The following is a 22,612-nucleotide window of genomic DNA, read 5'->3' as shown; positions in this document are numbered from 1 at the left end:
AGAAACTATTTCATGGCTTTAATTCACTAGGGGAATGTTACTAGTATCACAGGGGAGTAATTACAGAATTGAGCCCAGATGGCGAGGGGAATGAAACACTGCACCAAGTGTTGCCCTTTGGGCAAAAAAGGAAATGAAATGCAGACAAAGATAAAACAAAAAAATTCCCTGGTTGAAATGGAATTTCCTTTACAGTACCTGAGTAATGATGCTGGTTGTCTTATCCTTGAAGTCTCGACACTATGGACTTTTAAAATATAATTGGGTCTCCCAAAGTATGGGAAGGCCAGGCCCAGGAGGGTGGGGGCAGCGGCATCTGGTAAGGGGTAATTCCAACAACCAATAGGAGAAGAGATAGCTTTTTCAAAAGACAGGAGAATGGATTCCTCCAAAGTCGAAGGGGCAACTCGTATAGATTCTTTAATCTTGGGTAAAAGAATATTTCTTTCCTTGGTTCTGGCTTAAATCTTGAACAATATGTATATAACAAACATATGCTAAGCCCTTGTCGAACCCTTACAAAGGGCCCTTGGCCTTACCTAAACCCAGCTGGTGTCTTGTAGCTAGTAGCCAGTAAGTTCCTTCTCTCTCTCTCTCTCTCTTTCTGACTAAGGTGCGTAATTCAAATCCTAAACTACAATTTCCATCCTTCGACATGTGATGCTGTATCCAGGTCACCGACTTATCACCCGCTGAATTTACTTCCGTTCCCATGTGGACAGAATCCCCATGGTATCCAGCAGGACGGACAATGCTGAATCTAAAAAAAAATTGGCTGTATGCTGAGCTTTAAATAAACACTTGACACCTCCAAAAACTTAAAATTAGTAGTGTATATTAATTCTATGCAGTGGAGCACTATAAGCGAGCATAAGAATCACTGGCACTCAGGGATACGGCACCTCGAGAAGTAAGTTTGAGTGGCTCTGTTAATTTACTGGAGTATGCACATAATGGGGCAGCTGCACAAATCTGCAAAATATTCACTGTTGAGAATATTAACACAGCAAACAAAAGACTTCATGGCAAGTGCAAGTTCAATTTCTTTAATGTTATGTGAATTATGATTTGAATACCTGAGATATTAAGAAATCAAGATATTTGTAGAAAGGGGAAATGCCTCGAAACATACCGTGACCACTGAAAGTGTCCCCTGGAGACAGTATTAAGATGCTTATCCATGAATGTAAATGCACGTGGAGCTGTTTTGAAATATTGGCAACAGTACCAAAATGAAATGCCATGTTGATAGAAAATCAGATTCTGTTTGTAGTTATTGCATAAAAAACTTTATCAGTCGTGCACCTATGTAATTGATTTAGAGTTCTGCATAAAGAAAAAGATGATATTTGATATCTGTAATGATGAATGTTCTATCCGTCTGTTGTTATAGATTTGGCAGATATGCGGAGATTAAACACACATGGAGAGGACCTAAACAGCTCCTCCAGAGCTCATTAATGCTGGGGTCACACATTCACGTATCACGACGGAGTATGCCCACGTATGTGGATCATGGGCATCATCGCGGTGAAATTACCTTGAACAGCTGGTAAACAGGATACAGGCTGACGGACGTAAAGCCAGCACCGTAAATTGCCCCGCAAATATTCGCGCAACGCAAGCATGGTCAGACGCCTACCTAGAACTGGCCTGGGAAAGTCCTACACATCCCCAAGATTTTGCGTTCTATGTACGTCAACTTCATGTCAGTACCACGCCCACCGTTGTGGGACCGTTTTAGGGTACAAAAGGGGTGGCCTAAACAGAGCAGACTGTAAAGTGATGGAACATGTATGAGAGAATGTAAAAACATTGCACTTCTGAAAATCAAGGTTGTAAATTCATTTTGATAGAATTCTGCATGTACTTTAAAATATTGTATATTTTCAACATAAAAGAATTAAGTACATACCATTGGTAGTCCCAACATCTTGGGCTTCTTCTGACGGACGATGTGGGGCTTGAGGAAGTGAAATATGTTCAATATCCACTTCTCCCGGTTGGTCAGTCGTCTGCTTGCCCCTTGGCCACTGTTCTCGGCGGTGAGGCGTCGTGAGGGACATGAACCACGTCCAGAGCTCGCTGCCAGTCACTGGTGGCCTAAGTGACTTGCCCTTGTCATCAAAGCCTTCCACACCATGGCTTTGTCCTTGTAGGCAGCCATCCCCTTGTTGTATATGAATTTGGCCCCGTGCTCGAGCCACTCACCCACCAACCTCTCATTTTCGTCCGACAGGATGACACAGAGGTTCTTTATACGCCCCGGTGGCATGTCGTCCTCGACATCTTGGCTGTCCTCAGTCTCGATCAAGGGAACGTTCTGTCTGTCGCTGTCATCACTCTGTATCCCATTCAACTCCAACTCCTGTAGGTGGAAGATGACATTTCCCTTCTCCTGAATGTCTTCAGGAGTGGCTGTAGGAGTCTTCTCTGGGCCGAAAGAAGGTTCAGCAAGAAGATGTGATGTTGATGGTCCCTTCCTTGGTCGTTTTGTGAGGTTCAACATCTTAAAGGGCGTTGTGGAGAGTACTTGGAGGAGACTGCTGGTCTCTGAGACGGAAACAACAGTGACTTGAGGGCGCCGACCTGACCTTTTATACCACGCTACAACGTTGCCATGGCGTACAGGGTTGTAAATGTGCGAATCGGTTTCCCCGTAGGCTACAGCGCAATTAGGGAGGCCCACGTGCTTCGCGGCGGGAAGAAAACCGCGGCGGCAAACAATGCTGGTGACCCCAGCGCCTACCCCGCTGCAGTCACCGTGGGTCCCACGTGCAATTCCTGGAGCTACGTCAGGTGAAATTTGGCAAGACCACCCACGACTTGTTTTGAACATTTCAAAACTAACTGGAGTGGGCTACAGCGCTCAAGTGGGCGGAGCTTAGTGCCCAGACGACCGTCACCGTACGTCCACGATTTTACAAATGTTTTATGGAACATCTACGGTTTACTGATGTAAGCTATTGCCAACTACCAATTACCACTCATGTGTGGGCGTGCATGCGTTGATACGTGAATGTGTAACCTTAGCATAAATCATTTTGGAATGACTAGCTATAGATGATGTGCCTTCGTCTGCAGTCTAGGGCTAAGTGCAATGGGTAGGTCAGTCTGGGGCTTATTATACCCCAGAAAGGGATTCTGGATTCATCTTGCCCAAACTGGACCTTGTCGTCATTGATAATGACACTAAGTCCCCAAGGGTGCAAATTCATCTCCGTCATTTCATCTTTGCCGATAATCCTTCGCAGGGCCTGAAAGAAAAATTTTGATGGCAGCAGAGAAACGTTTTTCGAAGACAAGGAACAATAGAAATACACGTGGGGCGAGCAAGAGCTTCGAACCATGCAGATAGGAGGAGGTGGAGTCGGGATGCGAAGGTCCTGTGAAAATGGAGAAGGTCAGGTCAGGTAGGAGTTAATCCGAAAGGACCACATGAGATGTGTGAATTTTCAGGACTTGGTTGGTAGCTCTCAAGTTAATCGCTTTTCTGAAATTACCTCTGGAACCTTATAACAATGGAAAAAGGGGCTTGAATCCCTTAGGTACAAGTGGCCCTTCCTGAGTTTTGACATTAACCCCATGAATGGGCATGACAGCTCATAAATCATCTAGGATTATCAGGAGGTTTCCATCTTAGTTTGGAGGGTAATTACCAAAATGATGACTGTCCAAGTCAAAATACTCCCAAAGGAATCTCAATCCATTCGCAGTTTGGAACTGAAATTCTGGGGGGGGTCTTAACATGAAGATTTTACTTGCGTACTTCTCACTAGTTCGATTTTTACGTTAATAATAGGAAATTATCCCTCAAATTTTGCATTGGATGAAGAAAAGAAAAAAGACAAGTACCCAAAAGAAATACTCGTTATAACATATATATATATATATATATATATATATATATATATATATATATATATATATATATATATATATGTGTGTGTGTGTGTGTGTGTGTGTGTGTGTGTATGTATGTATGTAGTATGATATATATACACACATACATACATACGTATACATTGTCACAAAGAAATCGACGTTCATTTATTTATCATATAGGATTTATACATTTCAGTAGAGTAGCTCACAGAGCCTGTAACACATTATGCCCTGTTTTGCAAGGACGTGGGTAATGTGCTGCATAAATAACAGGACCTACCTAGTTACGCAGGTGGTGATTTGAATGACGCCCATGCCGCCTGATCGCATCAGTTGGATGGTGGAAGGGGTACCATTAGTTCATTTCGATGGTACTATTAAGTAAAACAATATATTGTTATGATCAGCATTGAACATCATTTGTTTTCTAGATAAATCAGATGGCCCATGCAAGGCTTGATCTATTACGAATTTAATTATTATATTGGTGTTTGATATCTCTTTTTTTTTTTTATTCGTAGAAACTTATTTGTTGTGCTAATTACAAAAATTGAGTGTAGAATAAGGTGCACATTGCCAAAATTTCTGTTAATAGTTTAATCTTCCCTGCAAACATATCTCTTGATTTTAATTTTTCAGGATTTGTCATGATTGCTCATGCAATCTCACTTCCCATTTATGGTTGTTGTTTCTTTTAGGCTTTTTTACTTGTCTCGACTTCTCCTTAGGGTCAATGGCCTTTATTTAGTCAAGCACTTTCCTGTTATTACTTTTAACTACGATGCAGTCCTCATAGCTTTCCTTTCCTTGCTTCCCTGCAGCTCTCTTTTGTCTTCACTGAACTTTTGCTCTAATCTTGAAATCATATCTCAATGGGTATCCCATAAGTCGGTCAAGTTCGTTATTACTTTAGCTGATTTAATCTACTCCTGCGTCTATGCTTCCGTTTCTGCATCCTGTTGTGTATTGTGAAAAAACCGTTAGCCTGTTTGCTCTGCAGTCTGGAAGATCCAATTTTTTTGAAGATGGAAGCACAATTGTGCAAATTGCTATAGTACTTCTAAACAGACGTTTATTTCTGTGCCTTTTTCGTTTCTTTATCAAATGGAGCATGTCCCACTGACAAACTTACTCTTGTCTCATTTGGATCTCCACATTTACTCAGCTGGGTTTCTTTCCATCGATTGCTTTTTTTTCTTGCCAGTTCCCCATCCTCTTAGATTGCCTTGCAGCTTGTGGAAGCCCATATCCCATCTTTTCCATGTGGAAATTCATAATTCCAGGATTGTTTGGTTTCCTTCTACCTGTTTTTAATTTTCCATTTTCTATCTATTTTCCTGACTTTTATAGTCTGTTCTCTCACCTTGGTAGGCGCCAGCATGTCTCTCACATTTAAACGACGATTTCTTTTTTCCACATTTTTTATTTTAGTGTGTAGCTTATGGCAAAAGTATTTATTAGTTAACTCTTCTCATCACTATTCATGCAGAGTGGAATTGCCTTGGGGATCTGGATCCCTTACGCTGGGGAGTGGAATGTCCGTAGCTATGGGAGACTGGTGCTGGATTTCTTTAGGATTTTGTATTTTGTATATATGCGGATGGACCTCCATCTGCATGATCTTCAGTTTTGTGATGTAGCTATTATGAAAATTATATATCAAACAACTTAAGCGGGACACATAATTCTTTGACAGCCTAATTTACGGCAAACACATCCAACAAACAATAAGTTTTTGCTAGTCTTCATAAAGAGTCCCTTCCAACATACCCAGTCAAACGCATCGAGTTAAAACCCCCTGTAAATTTTATTTGACAAACATTTCATCCTTAAATATCCAGAATTGGCATACTTTAGTTTTATTATTATCACTATTAGTTCACAATCATTGTGGAGTTGTGGTATAATTTCTCATATCCTCGTTCCTCTTCTAATTATTCGAAGATAAGCCTGGAAGTTAGCAGCACAATAGGAGCGCTACTATAATAAGGGATGAAAGTTTCCAAGTTCACCCTGTCAGAAGTAGCGTCTATTGTCCAAATAAAATAAAATGATAAATAAATCCAAAAATCTTTCCACATACTTGTCAGCCAAAAATTAAGTGCAACAAAAAAAAAAGAACTTTCAATCTGTAGTCAGTATGTCTGGATCAAATTGTTTCTAGAAATTTAGATTAAACCTTTTTTTTTTGTTCCTACTGGGATACAAACCTCCACTTTTCATAAATGGAGTTATCCAGTGCACTGCATGGGTTGGCTGTGTACTGATTAAAATAACAAATGATTATCACAGGTAGGCTTGGAGCATCTACCTGACCTCTGTCAATCTACCTTGGCTATTGCATTTCCATCTGCTTTCGTGAAAAGGCTGTCTTGGCGTGTATGTAGAAGATTCTGTACTGATATGCTTCTTGGACTTTTTCATATCACGGGTTAACTGATTTCTGTGCTTTTTGTGAAGCTGGATTCTGTTACAACACATCCCAACCCCACGGGTAGCCTGGTGTCAATTTTCCTAATTTTTTTTTGGTGTATTTTTTGTATGTGTTTTTCAGTGATTGTTGTTCACCGTGTGTACCATGTGTTGACCCCCTTGTTCTTATGATGGCTACCTCAGAAGAAAAACCCAAATCCCATCGTTGTCCAGGAAAGGAGAAGCCCCAATCAAGTTCAGATCTCCAGTGGCAGGAGATACATATTTTGTGTTTTAAGTTTCATATCAAGGTCATGAATGTTCAAGAGACACAACAGGTTCAGAATTTGAAGGGTGGCATACTCATCAATGACTACAGACACAGAAGAGAAATTCATCATCGAGGAATTCATGAGCGACTCCCCTCCTTCGAGTCCTCCTTCCCCTTTGGAGTCCTTTAGTGGCATTCAGTGGCATCAGTGGCATGAAGAAGTTTCCTCTTGCCCCTGTCAAGGAAGGACCAATAGCTGAGAAGATGGCGGAAAGACAAAAGAGATGTTTGGCATCCTGAGAAGGCTGGAAAAAACCACATGGTAGCCCACGTGAGTTTCTGCAGGGGACTCAACACCTTACCCAGCATAAATGAGTAGGGTCTAGGCCTAAGAAACAGTCAAATACCCTGCCTACTCCTCCTCCCTCATTCCAAGTTCAAGAGAGAGAGAGCCAGCCTCTGTCAGCCTAGAGTTTAGGTGGAAGTAAAGAGAGCTTCTCGCTTGTGGAAGAGTCAAGTGAAACGTTTCCAGCTCAGCCTCGTCATCGCCCAAAGTTTCACCTACTTCTTTCTCACCTTTGGTAGAGCACCCCTCTGCAGCGGAGAGCAGTGTCAGGGAGAGATGGCATTAGAGGGAGGGACTCGTCCCCTTCCAGGAGGAGGAAGCACAAGTCCAGCAGTAAGGGAGGGCACCCTTTGAGACAGCCAATCACTGAGACAGAGGCATTCATCAGAGTGGAGTCGATTGCAGATGCAACATGGTAGGTGAGGCAGGTGTTCTCCTTCTAGGCAGAGCACCCAATGAAGCAGGAGTCAGAGAAACGTAAGTATTCTATTTCTGTTCTGTATTTGCTCCTAAATTGGATTCATTTATTATTATCATGCAGAAGAAAAGCCCTATTCATATGGAAGAAGCATACAGGCCATTAACTTGTAATTGCAAGCTTCCAAAGCTAATGGGGGTGGGTTCATTTGGAAGATATTCAGGCCATGGGAATACAGAACGAGAGATCAGCTGTTGGAAAAAAAAATATACTATATCAAAATCCATCAGAAATGAACTACTACTAGATAAATTTGGTTAGAATTTTCCTGGCATGAATAAAGGTTTTGTTTTTTGTTGAGAATGTAACAGTTTCTAAATGTCCATCAGCAGCTGTGATTTTCTTATAGGCTAATACTCTTTGTCTTTTATGTCTGCAAGGCTTAGTCACTTGCAAGTTTCAAAGATACTTAATTTACCTTACATGAGGGAAGGTCTTCAGTTGTGGTGTCCCCCTGTTTTTTTTTCCCCTGCTTGTCTTCTTCTTTCCCACTGTTATCCCTACCTTAAGGGTTGGTTGCCTGAAGAGACTTCTCCAGTGCATGCATCAATCATGGTTTATTGTTTGCAAAGGAGCCTAGCCTTTTACTCAAAGTCAGACTGCAAGGCAGCAGCTGTCCTTTTAGCCATCTTTTATGACATGCAGGCCTTACAGTGGCAGTATTCTTACACCCCTTCATGTACTGTCGGCCAAAAAACTCTTGGCAGAGTTTCATAATTTTTCGTTCACCTGACTGACGCACGATTCATGCCTTTTTTATCTATTTTTCTTTTCAAAGATGGAAGAAATCATATGTAATGATGTTAAAAACAGTCACTGATATCTTTAGAACATTATGTTATGTTATTGTGTAAAACTATTTTCCATATAGCAAAATTGACGTGAACGAAACGAAGTGATAAAAAACGTCATATCACAACCACAGATATACATTGCCAAATAGATAGGAGACACCTATCACCAGTAGTATCGCATAAACATAGTCCTTAAATTATCATCTCAATGTTAAGTTGAAGGTAGTTGAACTTTTCCATTTGTTAAATTTTACAGAAAACATTGGAATCTCACAAAATGCTATCAAATTTAAAAGCAAAAAGAAGAAGAAGAAGAAGAAAAAAAAACATATCCTAACAGTGTGAACCAGGCGACCTCACTCTATTGCTTTTGATGTTATGTGCACAGGAATCTAATGTCAATGTGTCATTTATCGGTTTAAGAAAAATCCCTCGATGAGCGAGAGACAATTATTGCACTGCATTCGGTGCAAGTTCCTGTTGGAGAGATATCAAGCAAGCTTAATAAACCGGAGAGAATCATACATAGAAAAATCAAATTGTTTAAAGAACGGCAAAATTTAGAACATGGGCCTAGAGGTGGAACACCTCGAAGCACCACAAGAGAGCAAGACAATACAGTAGTGTAAATGTTGCTGAGCAACATTCATTTGTGAATTTTGAATTCTAGTGCCTCGTCACGACATTGCTGAACCACGAATCATGACTAGCTCTACGCTTATGACTGGTGTCTGATGAATACTTTAGATGGAGAGGAAGAGGATTTTAAATCTACACTTGAAATCTTTGATAGTTGTCTAATGAATAATCAAACTTATCTTTGATGGATGAGAGATTCAGTTAGGCTTACTCTTTTTGTTTTGTTTTTTATCAGTGGCCGGTGAATACCACGTATAGGGAGAGATGCAGTTTCAATGATGCATGCATTTTTTTTCTTCAAAACCTAAAGAATACATTTTATTGGGAGATACTTTATTAACATCGGCCTAATCCTTCCATCACTCCTATACGCCACCTCTGCTCTCTTCTCATCTCAGGTTACTCGATCCGACGAACTCGTATCGCGTGAAAGCTCACTAATGATAACGGTTATTTTTAAAATTCCCGCACCGACAACGGACGCCTTAAAATGGATGGATGATAAAATATTTTCTGTTCAAAGAAACTTTTATCTTTCATTCCAAAATATGTGCATACACTCGTGTTACACCCTGTAGCCGTCAAAGAACAACCCTTGATTAAAGCAGTAGGTTTTACTTGGAAAAAAAAAAACATATGAAATAGACTTAAACGAGAACGTCACCTTTCATATTTCTTATCCTTTCAGCTACTTCTAATATGCTTATGGTGGTAGGTCTAGGTATACATGTGAAACTAATTTGAATTAATTTCTATTTTGATCAACCTAAGAAAAAAACTTTAATGAAAGTAAGCCTTTCTTAATGTATTCGTCATTTTGTTTTTACTCCCACAGCTTTCCACGCGTCCAAATGAAAAAGGATGACATGCAAGGAATTCGATAAAAAAAATAGACTGAATAAGGTCTGAGTTAATTATGTTAAGCAGTTATGAAAGGATAAGAGAAAGGCGAACATGGCTAATAAAACAAGAATAACTGGAATAATCAAATAAAGCAGATTAATATATATATATATATATCCTATATATATATAGTATATATTTTTTAGGGCTATTGCCTTGAATAATAAGGCGCCCTATGAGGTAATGTTAGACTTGCGATAATCTTACGCTAAGTCGGTTGGTATTGCACTTCCATATTCATGGGAGTGTCTTGGGGTTTGTAGATCACTTACGAAGTCGTATTATCTTCTTGGGTATGACGACGATGTGTTAAAACTCATGATGATTCGGTGATTAGGTTCTTGTAGAAAACACGAAGTATAAAAATATATATATTCTTCTCGAAGTTTTACATGGTGAAGATCAGGCATGATTGTACAAGTCTTCTAATGACGATAGCTTGATCGCTTCTGCCAATGATGATGGCTAATTCTATTCTCTCTACATGATAAAGCTTAGGTAAAGAGGTACAGGTCTTTCTAATGACGATAGCTAACTCTATTCTGCTCGTCTACATCTCTGTTACAAGTTATGAAGGAAGCAGATAGTAGCTCGAACATATGAACATACAATCAGATGACATAGTTACATACGAACACACAATCAAAATGAGACACGCTACAGATCACGTAGGCCGTTTGAATTATAGGTCGCGGTAGTTGTCTCAAGCAGGGAGCTTAGACTAGAGTTTATAAACAAATGAAGACTACAGGTGACGGCATGTTATCTTAGCCTACTGTTTTATTGTATACGTCATCTTTAAGCGTCTCTATAACTGGTTCACTAAGGTAGATTTTTGGGTGATCCCTATGCCTACGAGACGTTAGTTTGGCGGCCGCTGATTGGCTGGGAGCTGCATACCTCCCGGTACCAGCCAATCAGCGGCCACCAAACAAACGTCTCGTAAGAATAAGGCTCATCCGAGAATCTACCTTAAGTGAATCAGTTATAGTCTGATCACATTCCTGCAAGCAATCTGGTTGACCTCTTTAGTTTTAGTCTTTTATATATATGGAATAACATTCCATATTTTTATTATGTAAACACTTACATATATATATATATATATATATATATATATATATATATATATATATATATATATATATATATATTTATATATATATATATATATATATATATACATTCAATTTAATATTCACTAATATTACGTATCCGATAGAGTTATGCTGCTGAAAATAGACCTAGGCTAATCATATGGGAAAATTAGAAGTCCAATTTAGGCCCACTAAAGTGTCATGCAAATTATTTTATTGATCAAAGGACAAAATTAGTTTAATTAAACATCGTTTTCAAGGAATGTTAACGCCTTCATGTATTATCGGGCTGAAGGAGACGGAATGACAACACCCCAGTGCAGTACGTTGAGTCAAGACTCGAGCGGCAGCAAAACCACTTCAAAATCTTCGGTATGCTGTCACGAAGCTAGAGTTAAGAATAAAATTAGAAATCGTGGACCCATCAGTATATATTTTCTTTACTTTGCTTAAAATAATATCTTTAACACGTTGAATAAGTCTATTCAGTGTTATTTATTGTTAAGTAGATAATCTGGCACCTGCATATGGCAATATTCCCGTAACGAACAATGAATTAAGAAACTACGCCAATTCTTCGTTGGCCGTCTGTACACAGACGTTAATTGAAACCATGCCACTCCGAAAGATGATAGGCTTCAGTATAAAACTTAATAACTTTATGACCAGGTGATGAGTGTCTTTACCTTAACCTTCATTTCTTGCTTTGTGAAAATGAGAGTGGAACATTCTACATAGACAAAGTTCAGTCATGGTGCTCTAGACAGTGAGGTTTCACCATGATCATCATCATTTCATGACAAAATGGCGAGAGACCTTTTTTCGATCCTCTTCACTTCTCAACTTGAGGGAATCATTCAATAACTAACCAAGGACATAGTCTTGCCACCTCAAACGCTGAATGTTTGTCTTGGTCACTCTTCACTTCCTCCTGACTCTTCCAGATTCAAGACAAGAGATGGGACCAGCTTTTGTATCCAAGGGTGAAGTCACAACAATCCAACCAAACGTTGAGGCATTCTGGAAGCCAAAAGGCCTCGTTTTGTCCCCCTCGGCTTGGAAACTGAACACCAAGAGGCTCCATAAACTACCCTTCCTTGAGGAGGGGCACCATTCAGTGACTCTGAGGGCAAAGTTTCTCCTATCCATGCCCCGAGTCTCTTCCCCTTATGGCTTGAGAGGGGAGGGAGCAACGATTTAAGGGTTAGATTTGAAGTCAAGTTGCTCTAACATAAGGGGTATTGTCCAACAACCTTTTTTGTGTTGCACCCTGAGAGAAGGCTGACAATTCTACAGTTTAAGGTTGGAGTCACAAGCTCAACACAATGGGTATGTTGTCACGACCCTTTTTATTTCATGGCAGTTTTTGGTAGCCACTTATTCCTGTTTCCAGAAAGGTCAGTTGAATAAGGATGGCAGAGTACCATGGAGGGTCATACGAGGACAGCGCTCTCTCTCATTTCATCTCTATCTTCTGATTGATTACTGTCTGCATCTTAACTCCTCTCACTCTCCTTGGGTGCTGGGCAGAGGAAGGGTACTCTAACCCTGTTTTCAGACTCTGAATGATCTCTCTTTTGAAAATTTTTGCTTTTGGGGTGGGACAGGGAAGCACTATACCAACGAAAAACAGGATCAGCATTAGGTGCAATACACCTACACTGCAGACCTGAAGTTATCTCACATCACAGTAAGTTTCTGTTTACAACAGAGTGGCCTTTTGTAGGGACATGACCCATTCAGGCTTCTTATCCATTACTCATTATCAGGCTGACAGATTGGAGCTCCCGAGATGAGGTACGGGACAGTCCTCTTCCCAACTCCGGCTCATTGGATTCAGGAATATGAACCAGGCATGTGATATAGGAGAACTATGGAGGGTGTACTTCTCCTCCTCACATCAACACTTTTGTAACGTGTTTCACAGAGAAAAGCATGCAACCCGTTAAGTAAGCCCATTCATGCCTGGATGCCTGGTCTGAGAATCAGGTTTTTTCTGTGGAAACTAACTGCTGTCTTGTCCTCTGGTTATCCTCTTTTTACAATCAATCAGGGCCCTTTCCTCTCTCAGACACCCCAGAGTTACAAAAGTAGGGATACCATATGATTCACAAATGATGAGGGAGGCCCAAGTGAGGTTCTAGCCAAGAGCAAGGATTAAGCCAGACTCTCTGTTGTAGCTTGGCTCATTACCTGAACCAGCTGCAGTAATGGAACAGGCTCAAGAACAGACAGGTTTCGAACTTAAACCCAGACTCAAGTCACGAACCAATGTGCGACTCAAGTGGACTAGGAACCAGGTTCATGATAGCTGATGAGGTTTGAGATCAGACTTCATCTTTAGTTGGGTGCATGACTTGTCCATACTGGTAGCGGGGTTCATGCAACCCATAATTTTAGCCAAGTTCATGACCTACATCAACTCTGTGGTTGTGCCTTTCTCCTTGTACAGAGTGGGATGGATTTGAACTATGCTCACCCAGTGAGAACTGGTACTGAAGTGAACAATAGGTTGTCTAGGGACATTGTTGGATGCAGCAGCGGAGAAAGTCTTCCCAGTCCAGGCAAGAGTAGAAAGGCCCTCTTCTGTGTAGAGTGCCATCGAAGGGGTCACTTTCCACTCAATTTCTCCACTGGAGTAGCAACGTTCCTTGGGTACTCCGGTTAGGGTATGGCCCTCTCGAGAGAGGTAGCTCAAGAATACAGGAAACCCTCTTACAAGTGTTCAGACCAAGAAGGACAAGCCTGTCTGCAACCTGGGAATTACCTCCATTCATAAGGAGCTTCAAATGATCAATCCCCTCCAAAATAAGGACTCCTAAAGGGCTGCCATAGCTAGAGTCCTCATAAGCTTGAGAGTGCTCTTTCTTCCCCATATGAACCTAGGGATGGTGTAGAAGGCAGGTACAGGCTCGGGAGATAGTGCTCCTCTAGGCCCAAACCTCAGCCAGGAGGGTTGGGGAATTGGGGAACCCCACAGCCAGTAATATCAACAATCCCACTCTGAGAGTTGGATCCTCATGCCCTTCAGGTTCATGAGAGTTCCTGACCAAGACAGAACCCAGCAGTCCCATCCCTGCCAGAGTTTATTGAGGCAATAGGGCGGAGAGTGTCATGACACATAGAAATTGTGGTGCATGTTTTTTCGTCTGACGTCATTTCGTCAGTCAACTTCGTCTACATATTTGGGTCCTACTCCTTTTGTCCAATTTTTTCGAGCGACATTTTGTCCAATTTATTATGATGGACCAGTAATAAGACTCCATCCTAAGGGAAATATCAAGCAGAAAATAAATCTATGAGAATTTTATTGATAGGATACAAGTTAAAATACAGCATAAAAATGTATTTAAACAAAAAAAGGCATTTAAGAAAAGTAGTAAGATATAACTAATGATTTATTATGATCACCAGTAAACAAACTCCATAAAAAAAAAGGGGGAAATATCAAAATCCAATAATCAGTGAGAATCTTATTGATATAATACAGGTAAATGCAGCGGGAAAAGTATTTAAACAATTCATTAAAGAAAAGTAATAAGCTATAAGTAATGATTTATTATGATCACTTGAACTGATGCAAAATTAAAAGCCACATCCTTCAAAAAATCAGCTTTTCTTGTTGAACCATATTCAGTGATCGATCTTTTAAGGCGTTCACTTATTTTTATATCACGTACATGAATTCAACAGATCTCCCCTAAGAATTTGAGCCTTTTTACCTTGAAAGAACTTCTGCCTTCCTTCAGAGTTTTGGTTAATTTCCAAATATGCTCCACCCGCCATACACTTTATAGCAGAATGAAAACCCTCTGCAGCAGCAGAAGTAAGCGATGAATTCAGCAGGTTTTTCTTCTTCATCTATTGAATCTTCACAAGCCTCTTCGACATCTTCAACGGGGAGGAAGGCTAATGTTGAAAAACATCGAATTTTAAGACAGATTTCAGTCTGTATAGTATTTTTCTTTGAGCCCTAAATCTATAAATTTCGAAACACTGATTGGCTCAAATAAAAATAAAAAAAAAACATGCCACAACAGAAGAATTAAGGAATAAAGAATTAACAGCCTGCACTGCAACTTCAAAATCTGCCATGATATCCAGCGGATCTGCATTAGGTACGTGATTTTCAATTACTAAAAAAATTATTGGTACAGCTGCTTTGTTTCACTCGGCAGTAATGCAAAGACACCATGGAAACCTGCTACCTTTAACTTATACATAAATACAAAACAGTTGAAATCACTGTTCTGGCACAATTTTGAAGGTTCCGTCACATGACCAATAACGATATGATGCTATATCCTGAAGAGCACTTTCTGATGCAAATACTACATAGTAAGAGCTGTTGAGCCTTGACACCCGAATCATACCTCAGAAACTGTTCACCATTATTGCATTTACAATATTCGTCAGGCATTTCAAAACCATGTCTAGCCAGAGATTAGCCAGAGATTAGCTGGAAATCCAGAAAAGTAATAGCAACCTAGAAAGTTGAGAGCAAGTATTTTCTGTTAGTTGCATAAACTTGCCCTCTATTGCACTATGCGAACTTAATGCTATGTTTTCTGCTACTTCATGCTCTATTTCTGAAACTGCTTTTCTAGCATTTAACGAATCTACATCAGTGGACTGAAAGTGCTCACTAGAAAAATAAATAGTTTTCGGCTCAATGTTTCCGTTAATTTATGAATTTGCACTGCAACAGCCTTCTGTTCTCACATCTCCAGTATTCCTCCTCATAGTTTTGTATTTCTTGAATGTAAATCGTAGATATAATTACTTTCATCAACTATTTTTTTTGGTTTGTTCTTGGTCGACGCAATGAAATTTGCCATTTCGGAAAGTTTACATTAAATTTTAGCAATTTCTATACACAGTACCAGACTTAAGGGAGAGAATGAGTATACCACTTTATCAAAAGGTTTTAGCAATACAATAACAACTTTTTATGGAGAAGAATAGAGAAGAGTACTAACAATCTTTTAACGAGGCTCATTAAAGGAAAGAGAGCATTAATAAGATTCCTTTAAAGAGGGTCGTTATAGTTTTTTCTAAAGAGTTAAAATGGACAAAAAGTCGTTGGACAAAAAATCATTGGACAAAAAGATGTAGGACCAACAGACGTGGATAAAGTGACGTTGGACGAAAATGTCGGGTCACGAGGAAACTGTTGGGCAATACCTGAAGTGGAAAGATGCCCACCAGCCTCCATGCATGGGTCTTCTTCCGTGTACAGGCAGCAATTGGAAGGAAATATAGAGAACAAGGACATATGACTCCTCACAGAAAGGGATGTCCCTCCAAGGTAAGGTAAAGGCCCATGAGATTTGTAGGTTAATCCTGAAGGTTGACTACCAAAAGAACCACTCAGTCCTTCAGTGAGTGAAGGTAGGAGTAGGAGGCACAGTCCTTGTTCATGTTTTCTACCTCAAACATTTAGATCTCAGGCTCTTGGAAGCATTGACCTCGGGCAGCGCCCCTCATGCAATTGTTGTTTGACTTAGAGAGCCATAGAGCGATGGAGTAAAGCTCACTCTAGGGATGAGAGATACATTGCTCCTCTTTGAGGGAGAGGGAGTTTGTCAGGATAAGGCCTTTGGCCCAGCAGGGTAATATTCCAGAGATTAGAGGGAATGGAGTACAAAACAAGCCGCCCTGCAGGTATCTGGGCACGTCCAAAAGTTCTGCCTAGCAGTAGGATGATGATCTTCATGCCTAAGGAATGAGGCTCCATTTGCAAAAAGCAGAGGTTTGTATACCCATAAGAACAAATAATTAATTTTAAAGTAATTTTTTTTTTTGTATTTTTCATGGGTATAAAAAGTCATGGTTTTTCATAAAGTACTGGACCCACCTCTAACAATCCTCTTCATTCTGGATTTACCTTTTAAACAAACAAAGGGTTCACGATTGGGCTGGACCTTACAATAGCTGAGGTACTAGGCCCGACTATCACAGCCTTACCTGGGGCAGTCGTTTTTTCTTTTTTAGTCTGTACAAAACAGACGCACCCATTTCTGAAAAGCTACTGTTTGTATACATAGAAAAAATACAAATTACGGAAGTATTTGTTATTTTAATTTTTTTTAAAGTATTAAGCTTTAAACAGAATTTTGCCGAAACATGAAGTGATTTTCTTTAAACAAATATCCATGAAAGATGTGGATGTGGAAAGTTTTGTCAAAATGATTCTTCAGCTCTTCTGAAAATTTATGAGCGTTATTATTATTATTATTGTTTTTTCCAGATAATGTGTGCTGGTATAACAAGACTTCTGTTTTTTCAAGAAATTGAAGAATTTCAAAGGAAAATTAGGAAAAAACAAAAAAACAACAAATAGGCAAACAAAAAGAAGAACAAATCATTATTTTTACATCATTAAAGTCCATTATGGAAATTAGAAGGATAAATAATGGAGTGTGTTAGCAGTGTTAAACATAATCCATTAGTTCATCATGGCATCATCCACGTCTCACGTGATCTCCTCCGAGGGGTCTATTGCAAATTCATACTACTATTTCATAAGAGCTGGGGAAAAAAGGTTGTGTTTTCGATTTTTAAATATGCTTTCCTCCATGGGCAGTCAAAACAATTCACAAGATCTTGACTGAAAAAAATGTACCTCTTGGAAATAAAAGTCAATTCACTGGTCGAGAAGTCTCAAATTTGTCAACAAAAAATCCCCAGAATGCTTGGACATTACAGTACTTAATAAGATCTGCCAATTGCTGTGGGACAAAGCGTAAATTGCCCCAGTGACCAAATGCGGAATTTTTGGTGAGGAAGATCAAGATGAAAGAAATGATGTCAGCCACGAAGAATTGCAGCATTTTCTGAAACTGAACTAGATTACAAGCTTAGTCATTGTAGAGATTTGCTGACAGAGACTCTAGTGAGGCTAAAAACTCTATCCAGCTTCATGTAGTTGAATTAAATCAACTGGAAAGTGAGATTTTGAAGGTTTATTCCAGAAATAAAGAAAAGATCCGAGAAAAATATAATCCCTCTAATCCTGATGATAGGAAGAGGCTTCAGGATGAAATCATAGTGTATGGAAACTATTTACGAGAGTATGTCTTAGAAAAGTTCGCAAGGAGAGTTAAGAGAAACTGTATACCCTGCTGTGTAGGATTTTACCTTTTGACTGGTTAACTCAATATGGTGTCATAGAGCCTTGTGAGTTCATGGTATTCCTAAAGGTGGACACTGATAAAGAGTTCCATGGTGATTTTTCTGACAATGATTTTATGAACATTGACCAAAGAGAGATACTTAGCAAGAAAGCTGCATGTGGTAGGTACCCAGATGTTGTCATCTTGTCTGGTGATGCTGAGTCTGGTAGACAACAATTCTCAGTTCCATTGTAGAAGAAGTGGTTACAAGCAGGTACAAATGATATGCCAAATCTGTCATCTTATGAAATCTTGCTATATATGCAGTTTCGGAAGAGGATCACAGAAACAACTTTGAACGACTATCTTCGAGATCACTTACTGGGTCGGTGCTTGACCTGAATTTTGAAGTGGTTCAAATCCTCAATCCTTCACTCAAGGTGGGGGTCTCTTTTATGTGACGGATATGACGAAGCAAATCCTGAGTCAAAGAAGCTTTTTGAGCAGATTTTACAACTGAAATGCAGTTGCAAGAAAATTGTTGTCACAACTCGCCCTGTGAACACTAAAGAACTTACAAGCCTTGTAAATACATCACAATACATTAGGATCAATCTTAGCATTTTGGGTCTTCGAAAGGAAGATACGGGAGCCCACATTCAGTCTCTCATAAGCTATTTAATAAGTGACACAGCCAAAAGAGATGAAATGGTTAGAGATATAACTCAGATTTTTAAGTCAATGAGTTTCGAGATGAGTGTCATATTGAAAAATCCCCTCTGGTTCAATTTATTTTCTCTGCTTTATATTGAATGTCCAAATCTCAGAGGAAAAATCAAAGACAGTGTCTGCACTTTACATTGAAACACAGAAGCATTTGAAAAACCGTCTGATAGAGAAAGTTAGAGTCAAGAAACATGTGGTTGATGAATTTGAGAGATTTTATAGACTGATGTCTTTGAAATATCATCTTGAGGAGAAATACGAATTGTCTGAAGAAGATGCCAATGTCTTTGAAAAACAATGCTGCAGACTGAACTTAAGCTTTGAGACAATTATGTCATCTTATTTCAGTGTGAAATACTCACGTAAAGGTCTTGATCTCGTTAGGATCTACTGCTACAAACACCGAAGTGAGCAAGAGTTTGCAGCTGCTGGTGCTATTTGTGATGTAATAACCAGATGTATAGAGGGAAGAGAGACAAACTTTGAAAAAGCTTTTATCGCAAGGAAATCTAATTGAACATGCTGCAATTGTACATACGATGGATTTTCCACATGTGGCCTGTCAAGAAGAGAAGAGAATCTAAAACATATTGGCAAACAAAAGTTATAGAAAATGCCTTGGAGGGCTTATTGGTCTTCATAACAGGAATACTCTACAATACTCGCATAGATCTCCAACTCGATTCTCCAACAACAAGAAGATTTGTTATGCAAACACCTAGTACAAACTGAAAATGATGAGAAAGTTATTAATGCAATGGTGAGACTTTTGCCTCGCCAGTTATTCAAGGTCAATAGTTCCGAGACTCTTCAAATGTCTGACCTCATTATTGCCCAGATTAAAGCCGAGACACTTTTCCTCAAGTACGGGACAACCCTCAAGAACATCTTTACATTATTCCAGCGATTGAAACTGCTTTGGAGAACGACATTAAACTTCATTTGCATCTTCTCTGTGAGTCTTCCAACACTACATATTTGAAAGAATCCCTGGATAGGGCACTAAATTTGAAAGAGTCCCTGGATAGGTCACAAACTGGTATAAAAATTAGTGGCAGGCTGACGGGAATAGGGGTAGCAATACTGCCTGAAAGTACAACGTCCATCGATTTAAGATTAAAAGGGGAGGCATTACAGCAGCTCTCCTTTTGTCTGGAAGAGCTTCCGAACCTGCAGGATTTTAGGTAGGTTTTACAAGTATTATTACTATGATTCTTTGGACTCAGAAAAGCTTCATGTTTCGTGACAAATATCTGAGTGGAAAAAGCACTGAAAAGGTGAAAATTAAAGGACTTTCATAAAAGTAATACACGAAACCACATGTTACCTGGTCTTTAATTTTCCCCTTTTCAGCGAAATTTTCCACGAGTATTTCCTGTCAGGAACCCTGCAAGTTGTCTGCAGATGGAGTAAGAGATCCATCGCTGTCTGGAAGTTGTTTCTAAGGAAATTTGTATTTTTAACGTTTATGCTCTAAATATGCTGTGTCGCAACAAGATTTTGAATATTACAGGTAGACGATTTATTAAATGGATATTCGTTTCCAAGATATTTCTCCACTGAATAGGAATAAGTTCAATTTCCATTTGTAAGCAAGAATATGTATCATCTTTTCTATAAAAATAACCACGTCTAATGAAAACCTTAAAATTCTCCTTTCTAACAGAACTCCACCTCGACGACGATGGCGCCTTCAGTCTTGATGGCCTCACTGCCCTTCCTTTCCTGGGAGGGCGATTTCTTTTGCACTACAGCACCTCTCTAGATTTGCAGATCAACTCCAATGTGGAAAGAATAGCAAAACTATTCAATGTTATTTTGCCCAAGGGAGTTTTAATGGTTGTAAAGATATATTCTATGAAGTCCAAATTCACAGGGTAGTTATTAGTCAGATTGAGGGTCAGAGTATTTTAGCCTTTCTTGAATGTGACTTGCAAATACTTCAACTCTTCAAGAGCAATGATGCTTCAGACGGAATCCACCTTTCTAAGGAGATTGGGGCACAGTTCCATTCTCTTCAGAATTACAGATTTGGGCTTCTCTATGGAAGATTGGGAAGAATTTATAAACGGTGGAGGAGCTTGTGAGTGGTGACAACGCGTGACGGCAAGTAGCACGGTGCAAATTGATTAAAGATAACTACAGATTTCCGAGTGTCAAGGGCTTTTATTTTTTTCATCTATTGTTTTTTTAGCTTATAGGTAAGATGGGTGAAAGAAGAGTGAGGCAGTTAGCTAGCTAACCATGGCAGGGATTGGTTTAGAAAGTTAAGTATTAGTAAGAATGATGTAAAGTGTGGTTCTTCCACAATTTTATTTGGGTAAGGGTACAATTTTACTAACAAATGGTAACATATTACAATAATGATCTGACATTATATTAACATGGTGAATTGTATAGATTACATATTTTAATTTTATTTCTTAATAGTATTATTCTATTAACAAAAGCTCCAATTTTTATAATTGTAACCTTAATGTTAATTTATAATGATTTTTGCAATATATTTACATAATAAATTCTACATATTACTTTTTCTCTAGACATTTCTTAATAGTATGGTGTTGAGGTTCATCTCGATGAATACATGAAGAATCTCTTCTCCACCATCTGTGGTCTGTGTTGTTTGGGTCAAGGTTTCTCTCTTCTACTTCCTATTCTTCTGTCATTTCACTAATGTACTGAAATAGTATACTCCATATTTTGGTTGCCAGTCTGTATAATCTCTGATTAATTGGTTCTACTTGTATTTTTTGTGTATTTGTTCAAATTCAGATCAATATCTTCTTGATTGTTTCTCACTGCAGACCTTAGTATCTTGTAATTTTTGTAATGCACTTACATTGGAAGTCGATGCTAACACGTGGGTATTGGTGGATATTCCATTATTGGGTCTGATTATACTTTTGTTAAAATGGATTTTGATATTTGTGTTCATATTCCTAAACCTTTTTTAGCTTTGTATTTTGTGTTCTTGCTATTCTCAGCCCTTCTCTGACATGTCTTGATATTCCTCTTTGTCCAAATTGCATTGCTAGTATTCTCGCGCTTTTAGTAAAATTCATTGGTTGCTGGCCTAACATTATTTGTGCAGGTTTGTATGCAGATACTGATGCTAGTTAGAATTTAGATTTTTGTCTTTATCTTCCACTTCTTTTCAAATTGATTTACTCTTTCAATTGGTCGATTGTTTTTTGAGCTACTTGTCTTTTCATAGTAGGGTCCCTTCTTCGTGTACGTCTTTCTGGGTGTATGACTATTTGAATTAATAGCATCTGCAAAGCAGACATCAGTACAGTACTCTGGTGGTGGAGTCACATCTGATGTATGGTAGTATGAATAATGGAGAAACAAAACCACAGTTACGTAAATGTACAATATAAATTTAAAACTTAAAACTTAAAGGATAGCTTTCGGGAATCTGTTCGGTTCCCCTTATCGATCAGATTGATAAGGGAACCGACCAGATTCCCGAAAGCTATCCTTTAAGTTTTAAATTTAAATATATGTACATTTATATAGCTGTGGATTTGTTTCTCCATTTGAAGACTCGTGCTACTATGAGGATTTTTTAATATGATAATGTTGGACTCAATCAGATTTCACTTAGTAACGGGAATGGATTCTCTATGCAATTTTTGTGACTTGATTGCTGCTGCTCGATCTTTGATGAAGTTGCATAGTATTTTCTCAAAAATGTCTGGAAGGTTTAGATGTAACATTTTGGATTGAAGTCCTTGTATCTATGCTTTGTCAAATGCCTTGGTTATTATTCTCTACATACTAGGGTGCATTAGGTACTTTCTTCTTTGTGATAGTGCATTCTCTCGTATATTGTTGCTATTGCAATCTGGGTTATTTTTTCCAATATTTTGTCAGGTATTTCTGGTCATGATATTGGTTTATAATTCTCTACCTGACACGTATCTTTTCCTGGTTTGGGTAT

General features: G+C 39.0%; 1 protein-coding gene across 1 annotated transcript in view; it reads left to right on the top strand.

Annotated features, from left to right (window-relative positions):
* Nucleotides 1-19,501, top strand: part of LOC135207279 (uncharacterized) — a 126,826-nt gene extending 107,325 nt beyond the window's left edge. Inside the window, exon 3 of the mRNA XM_064238946.1 lies at nucleotides 19,271-19,501. Within this exon, the coding sequence (XP_064095016.1) occupies nucleotides 19,271-19,398 (128 nt within the window). The 3' untranslated portion in view covers nucleotides 19,399-19,501. The remainder of the gene's footprint in view (nucleotides 1-19,270) is intronic.
* The last annotated feature ends 3,111 nt before the right edge of the window (nucleotides 19,502-22,612 follow it).

Source organism: Macrobrachium nipponense, chromosome 32 (genome assembly GCF_015104395.2).
Source record: "Macrobrachium nipponense isolate FS-2020 chromosome 32, ASM1510439v2, whole genome shotgun sequence".
NCBI classification, from domain to species: Eukaryota; Metazoa; Arthropoda; class Malacostraca; order Decapoda; family Palaemonidae; genus Macrobrachium; species Macrobrachium nipponense.
The sequence above is the reverse complement of the archived record's forward strand: the minus strand, read 5'-3'. Positions and strand labels throughout refer to the sequence as shown.